Source organism: Porites lutea, chromosome 1 (genome assembly GCF_958299795.1).
Source record: "Porites lutea chromosome 1, jaPorLute2.1, whole genome shotgun sequence".
Lineage (NCBI taxonomy): Eukaryota > Metazoa > Cnidaria > Anthozoa > Scleractinia > Poritidae > Porites > Porites lutea.
In genome coordinates, this window is record NC_133201.1 from 22,035,859 (window position 1) to 22,043,797 (window position 7,939).

The 7,939-nt window shown below is 42.1% G+C and overlaps 1 protein-coding gene across 1 annotated transcript; it reads right to left on the bottom strand.

Moving 5' to 3' along the window:
* Positions 1-997: 997 nt before the first annotated feature.
* LOC140926357 (uncharacterized) lies at positions 998-3,823 on the bottom strand. Its single transcript, XM_073376111.1, has 2 exons — positions 3,335-3,823; positions 998-3,181 (listed from the first exon to the last, which is right to left on the bottom strand). The coding sequence occupies exons 1-2, from the start codon at positions 3,821-3,823 to the stop codon at positions 998-1,000; spliced, it is 2,673 nt and encodes an 890-aa protein (XP_073232212.1).
* Positions 3,824-7,939: the final 4,116 nt, after the last annotated feature.

The window sequence follows — 7,939 nt, forward strand, 5'->3', positions numbered from 1 at the left end:
GTATTCGAAAAACAGATTGATCAGACAACTATGATCCAACTAATTCAGCAATGTCTCAATGATAACTTTGTGATTGAGCCCAATCTACCAGTCTGAGAAAGGTTTCCTCCCTATATGCTGGTGCTAAAATCCTTCTTTGCCGACACTGAGTTGCTAAGACATGCAGTCTCTCAATCTCCATATCTCTAGCTCGTGTAGTTGGAGTGTCCACAGGTCTGAATCTGTCATTGTTTATGAGTACATCCTCATGAAAAGCAAAATCAGGATCTCTTCCTTCCCCACCCGCTGATTTTGCTCGCGACAATGCCACAAATAGAGCTCCTGGATTTCTAGCTTCAAAGCTATGATCTCCAGGGTGAACCACTACATACCTAAATGCTTCTCCGGCACCCACAGTCATCCCTTGGCACTTGTGGATTGTTGTTCCCCATGCCAGTCGCAATGGAACCTGCAGACGCTTGCATCGACATGCACATTCAGTAGAACGACTTACCGGTACAATTGGCACAACTGTCGGATCTCCATTCATGTACGGTGGCCCCCTATATCCTGGAAACCTCACCAGAACCACATCAGGTAGAGGAGCAGGATCATCAGTGGGTCTGCGGCCATCTTTGTACACAATATCTACGACTGTGCCTACTGCCCCATTGTAAAAACCCCAGTCAGCCTTTAAGTTAACTACCAGCATGACTTTGCTGTCACGGCAAAGATACAGTAGAGGTAACAATCCTCCCGCCTTATTACTGTCAGCCTTCATTGCATGTCTGCCATTGTTAACTGCCTTGATCTTTGCTACTGGGTGGTTTGGCTGTCTGTTATACTCAAGCAGCTTTGTTTTATTACGCTGCCATTCAAGACTGTGCGTGGGAAATACATACAGACCTTGCTCATCCATCCTAGCAAGGAGTTCTGGGCCATGTGACATGCGGAGATTGTGCCACTGAAACTGTTGTAGCCAATGGATTTGCTCAAGTGTTGTCGCATAATTTCTTAGTCACATCAACACATCTCTTAGCTGTTGTTCAGATTCATTCTGCCGTATAATCTGAGTAAGCTCAACAGCACTATCAAACATTGTCCAAACCAGACGACCATGGTTGGATGGTGCACTACGACAATCTGAAATGTACATGGGGGTGTCACACACAGGAGGAAGCTGGACATCATCTCCCATAAACACTGCCACAGGAATCCCTCCCCACAACTCATCTGAATTGGCTCCTCTGTTGATCGCATAACGTGCATGCTGTTCCATCCAGCCCATTGTTGTGCGTCCAAACATTGATCGTTCATCACCAACCAAAACTTTCAGATTTTCGCACTTTTTCTGAATTTTCTCTAGTAAGGTACCTGAGGGTACGGTCAACTCATTGCAAGACCTTCCACCAGTTGATACTCCTAGAAAGCTGTGAGCTGTACTGCCTTGAACGAGATAGGCAGCATTCCCTGTCGGAGTTATCACTTGTATTGCATTATTGGCTCCAAACACTTGCCGCACTAACTTCTGGAGACACTTGATGACATACGACTTTCCTGTGCCAGCAGTTCCGGATACAACAAGTCGCAGTGGATGGTAATATTCAGTGTTTTCAACAAAGTTGTACAGGGTGTGCAACACTAGACTCACTATAGCTTTCTGATTCTCATTTAGAGACAATGGACTCACTTGAGGTAAATCAAGATCCGTACTTCCACTCTCCTGTTCCTCATCCGCCTTAATGCTTTCCTGAAGCCACTTTGTTGGGTCTTTTCCTTCAGGAAGAATAATACGGGTACCGCTCCAGTCATAATCCTCCCCACCATCATCATAATCAAAGTCACGCTCTACACCCTCATATATTTGGTTCTGCCCTGCATATACATCCACCCAGTCTGGTTGTTCTTCTGCTTCAACAGCATCATCTTCCTCAACCTCTTCAAAAACAGGTTCTTGTGGGTGATCTGCATAACGCCGTGCCTTAGCAACTTGGGCTTTCACAAAAGCTGGACAGTCATCACTAGCAAGAAAGTCCTTAAAGCGATCAATCCAAGATCCAGCGTCCCCCCTCACTTCTTGGATGTCAAACCAGCTCGGCCAGTGTAACAGAAGCATAGTCCTACAGTAATCTTCATTCAGTGGCCAGGTTGCGTGTGTAGAACCACCACTTACGACAGGCACATTACCATTCTTGGATGCAAAACGGTACCAGGAACAGTGCTCATCTTGTGGTCGAGCAAGGTACTTATCCAATGGGGTGCTGCGAGTTGCGGTTTCACCATCACGTTCAAGTCTCCTTGACCCTGACATTGACAAGTAGGTAAATGGACGGCTACATCGCCAAAGTGCTAGCCCACTCAGCTCAAAGGATGCCTCTGGTCCACTGATATCTCGTCTTCCCACGGTCTTTATCAGCATCTTAGCACACATTGACTTGCCTGTCACTTGGTCTGCATCAGCTGCATCAACAGCATTCACCATGTCCCTAAAGAGGTCAGCAGTTGCACCAGTGGGTTCGCTATCCTTGCAAGCATATCCACACACGTAGTCAATTATGGCTATTATATCATCTGTGCTAGGATTGTCTGGGGGAGAGTTGGAAAGAATCAATCTCACATCCCCGTTTGCTCTCCAAGACTGCATTTGATAACGAGAATGTTGAACCAGACGTGGATGATCACGAGGCATCTCAAGGCGGGGAGCTCCATTATGATCTTCCACAATTTCTGGGACAGTGTGCAGTTTCTTTCCCGGGCGAAACTCACTCCCAAACTCCATCCTACATACACGTTCTCTTGGCTGTAATCCTGGCTCAGGATGACGAGGAGTCCTCAAGCAGTAATCAGAACAACTGTGCAGCCCAACTCGGTTCACTAAAAGCAAATGATCCTCCAGTATTGCATCTTGTGATGCAGCTATTTCCATAAGCATCTTCACCAGAGGATCCCTATCAGTTGATATGGGGTCAGCAGTACCCTCAGGTGGTGGCCAAAGGTCTTTTCTCGGCTGTCCCTCTTCATTACTACCAGCTGGGTGTAGTGCTGTCATGGCAAAGTTTTCATCCGCCCACTGGCTAAGTCTAGCTGCGTACTCTGTTTCACTACAATTGTCCTCACGAGCTTCATGCAACAGCTGGTGTGGTTGCCTGTCATCTCTCCAGCTAAGTTGATGCCAGTGAATTTGACCCCTGGACTTGGCAAACTCATAACGGTACCAATAATCGGAGACACCAAACACTGGTTTCAGTACCTTCTCATGGTATGCCTGGGTACGTAGGTCAAAGTAGCTGACTACCACATGAGTGTTCTCTTGAACAGCCTTGAAACGGGCATTGCTGTCTTCAGCAAGGTTGACTTCTTCCCCCGTTGACTGCAAGATGTACTGTTCCAGTAGTCGCCTTGGTGGGGGAAAATAGAACTCTGCACAGCTTCCAGTCATAAAAAACGAAGGCAGCCCACCCTTCTCATTGACCATGAACTCAACCAAAGCACGAAGCTCTTTGCGTCTCTGATGCCAGTACTGAGCCGTGCCACGCAGATTTGCACCAAAATACAACAATTTATCTGCAAATGAAGTATCACCCCTCGCTAGTCGCTCCTGCAGGTCTGCAACAGTTATTTGTGGGTCACCTAGCTGCTGATCAACAAAGAACCTGCTCTGCTCCAGTGCACGTTTCCTCAAGATCATGTTGTGAACAACAAACTTCCATACTTTATGCCTAGCAAATCTTCCATCTTGATACCACAGTAAGTGCTCCGCCCAGTCGTGGAGTGAAGGACATGTTACTGGACGGTTTATGTGGAAATCACCCTTTCCATATGGAAACAAGCAAGGAAACGCCATGGTGAAAAAATAAGGCGTAGTAAATTCAGACACTGGTCTTGTATCTGTAGTCGGCCATGGGATTACTGGTCGTTGCACATCTCGTATTGCACCTTCTGCTTCGCCTTCCCTAGGTTCTGAAACAACTTCATTTATGGCCCCTTCAACTTGTGCTTGTACATTCACTCCTGGCTCAGGAAGAATAATTCCAGAGACTGTCACGTCGTCAGTACCATCCGTTTCCCCGGCATCCAGTTGCTGTGGAGCAGGGCCTTGGTCATCCACGCGTTCTGTTTCAGAAAATTCCACAGTTCTCAAATTGGGCAACTCACCATCTTCAGGTAAATTCTGTAAGCGTGAGCCATCAATCACAATGTCACCATAAGCAGGGTTATTGTCCTTCAACCAGCAAAGGGCTCCTTCAACACGGTGTCTTCTAACCCTAAAGTCCTTATGAGTATCATCCTTTCCTTGCCTTCTTACCCGTATAATTTCTACCTCTGCTGGCAGACGTGGAAGAATAGTTGCTGGTTCTCGAACAGCCTGAGGGAATGCAATGCAATGTCCCTTTGAAGCAATCCCTCCATGCTTTAACATATGCACATGGACAGTAGGTGCTAACCTTGCTATCAGCATCTGCTCAGCATCTGACATTCCAGACAGAATCTCCGGGACAGACATTGGGTCCATGTTGTTCTCTTCTGACCAAACCTTTGGTATCTTCTTATCTCGTCTGCAGCGAGTACACATGTTTCTTGTGCCCTTGCATTCCAGACGTCGTTCCTTGCAGACCTCGCAACAACTGAATTTGTAGGTCATTTGCTCCACTTCAAATGCACGTATAGCGCTATAGGCATTATCCTCAACCTGACTTGATCCTGCTAGAGGAGGTGGTGGTAAATCTCCGACAACTTCACGCAGCCTTCCTTCCTCATGAGATACTCTCCTTTGATTTCGCCGCCTTCTCCTCCTCTTGTCCTCTTCAGGTTCTGATGCACCATGCTGTGCAAACTCATACTGCACACCAACTGCCCTCGCTCTTGCAAGTAACTGGAGGTCTTCTTCATCGTTTCTGACAATATCGTCTGGGATAGGTTGCTGTGTTTCCATCACGTTAATTGCGGGAGAAAGCTGGCTATTTTCCAACAGAGGATTCTCTCTTTCCAACTCTTCTCCTATAGAAATCATTACATATAATGTTACCTTAGCCAGTGTACAGGCTTTAATGAAGTTAAGCGAACATACAAGGCTTCAAAATTAATCAAAAAATTTACTGTTTACATTTTTCTTGTTGTCCTCTGAAAAATGAGCATTAAGGGAAAGTTTCCAAGTGAAGTTATAGAGGGTTAAGAGAACGAAAAGACGCTTATAGGCACAATGTTTTCCTGTACATGTGGACAGCCCATAATTGCAATCAAATTCCAATGTTCATGAAGCAAGAGATTTATGAAAATCATGTTGAGGTAATGATTATATTCCTACTGCAATAAGAACAGTCACACTGCCATGGGACAATGTCACATTCGATAATTCGATAAGTAGGAAGGATAAAGGATAAGGATATGATAAGGATAAGTTTATCTATTCTGTACAAGAAGTTTAATCAAACTTGCAAAAAGAGACACATGCCAAACTGCAGAGTTCGAAAGAGACTTTTTTACACAAAGGTGGAGATTTTATAGAAAAACTGTTAAAATTGAAAAAATTTCAATTGTTACATGTTTTATGTTTATGCCTGAAATTGGGCCAATATGGTAAGAAAAATTTTTTGGCTTCTACTTTCTACCGACTTGATGCCATTTGTGAATTGTCATCAAAATTTCACGTTTGCCTTCGAAGCTTCACTTATTGGGCAAATCTTTATTTTTTGGACAATCTCTCAGCTACAAGCCGTTATTGACAGATATAGCAGCAAGCCAGAAAGGTGTTTTCTATTTTATAATCATCTGATTAATTTTTTACATCTCTAACATGTTGGGAAAGAAAGAAAAACAAAGATATGAAAGCTTAAAGTGAATTTAGTTTAGTTCTTTTTGTCAACAAGTTAAGGATTGCATGCTCTTCAAAATAACAGAAAATTATCCGGAAAAATGCTTTTGAACAAGAGAAAAAGAAGCCTGTCTAAATTTTAAACCTGGGTAAAGTGCTAATCGCCCTTCTAACAATTGGGCCCTGAAGCAGTTGAAGGATTTACTTTAGTGGACTGTTGGCAAAACCGACAAAAGCTGGCTTTGCTGCTGTGGATGGTGGAAGCTGAGGAAGTCATAGAAAGAAAAGGTAGAAGAACTAAGGCCCAGGCCCAGGTGTAAGAACAAGTTGTAAACTGTTATAAATTGCCTGACAATCGAAGACACAAACTGTTATAGTCGGTTGCGTACTGTATCACTCGATCAATTTATTGCTTTGATGGCCCATTGCACTTTTTTCTCTCAATTTTCCATCCTGAAAGTTACACAGAAATGGCTTATTTTACATGCTTTGTAGTATTGTTTCCCAAAGCTGACAGCTGAGTGCATTAAAAACTGTATTAAGTTTCTTAAGAAATGCATTAATATAATCCGTAAGTTTTGCTTATCTTTGATTCATCGCATATTTTAATTGATTTCTTTGTATTTTCCTCAACTGTCCTGAAAAGAGAGTCACTTTGTTGTCATCCTTTACATACATAGATAACTTTATTTAACTTCGGATTTTAGAGAAGCCAAGGGTTGGTATCTCTAATGCTACCATTATATGAAGCAATGAACTCATGATTGTATCCTTACCGGATGATAGCGACCTTAAGATACACCATTTCTTTGTACGGGTATGGGTGGATGAAGACGTTTGCCTGAAGGTGACTACAATTTCCCAGAAGTGATATTATTATGAACCTTCCACTGGGTAGCCTACCCGTTTCTCCACGGTAAAAGGCAATTCACTGTATTCATGGCTGGGTATAAAGGTAATTTACCCCCTACCAATGGCAAGGAAACTGTGTATCTTTAAAATACTACACTTTACCTGTACTCATCACTGCATCAGGTCCAATGTTCATAGGGTTCACATTTCTCCTATCATTATCTTCAGCAACATGAGCAATAACTTCAGTATCTCCTTCATATAAAGAGCATACATTTTACTGTCAACAATATTAATACAAACGTGGTCAAACGATGCAATAATGCTTTATTTTATGTTCAGCTTACTTCTAGCATCAGTGAAACAATCTTCCTACTGATTTACAAATTGTTATATTAATATATAAGTTGTAGCAAATTTTTTATTTTAGGTAATTTCTAGTTTTTCTTTGTTTCAACCCCATTAGCATTTATTACCATACCCAAATACAACAGACAAACAAAAAATTACCTAAGATAAAAAAAAAATTAACTACAACATACATTCCAGTGAAACAATGTTTATGGTTTCAAAATTGTATATGTATATATATCAATACAATTTTTTTAGTAAGGGAATGTTCAATGAAAAATATGAACAATTAAAGTGCTGTGTTGTAGTTTGAGTTCTTTTCCAACTGTTTCATCGGCCCTGGCCCTTCATCAGTGGAATCCATATTATCACTACTTTTTTTCCACTTGCAGACATACTAGAACTATGTTACGATAAAAAGGTCGCTTATGCAATGCTTTCATGATACTGCTTAGAATACACGTATAGGTAAACAAAGGGCGACTGAAATATATGTGGTTTTACACACCCACACCTTTGCATTTCATTGTTTTCATGTACACCTTTCATTAACAAAATGATTTTGCACAAAAAGAGAACCTTTCTTACAGTTTGGAGGTAATTTTTTCCTGCATGTCCAAGTACAAAATTTAGCCACGATAACAGGAAAATTCTTTTCACTTTACAGTTCTACAAAAGAATTACATTATAACCACTTACCCCATCAAATTTCGTAGAAATAATGATAAAAGCAAATTAAGAACCAAAACAACTTCCAAGCAGTTGAATTCCCTTCCTTTTAATTTTATTATACCCAGTAACCTGTACAGTATTTACGCACTCATTGTTTTTGTATCAAAAATCTCTGCGCTCACTCGTTCAATTTCTGAAATGTCAACAAATCGTGCATAAATACCGTACGCCTGTACTTTCCATGAAGTATTCTCTATATTCACGACCATAAGG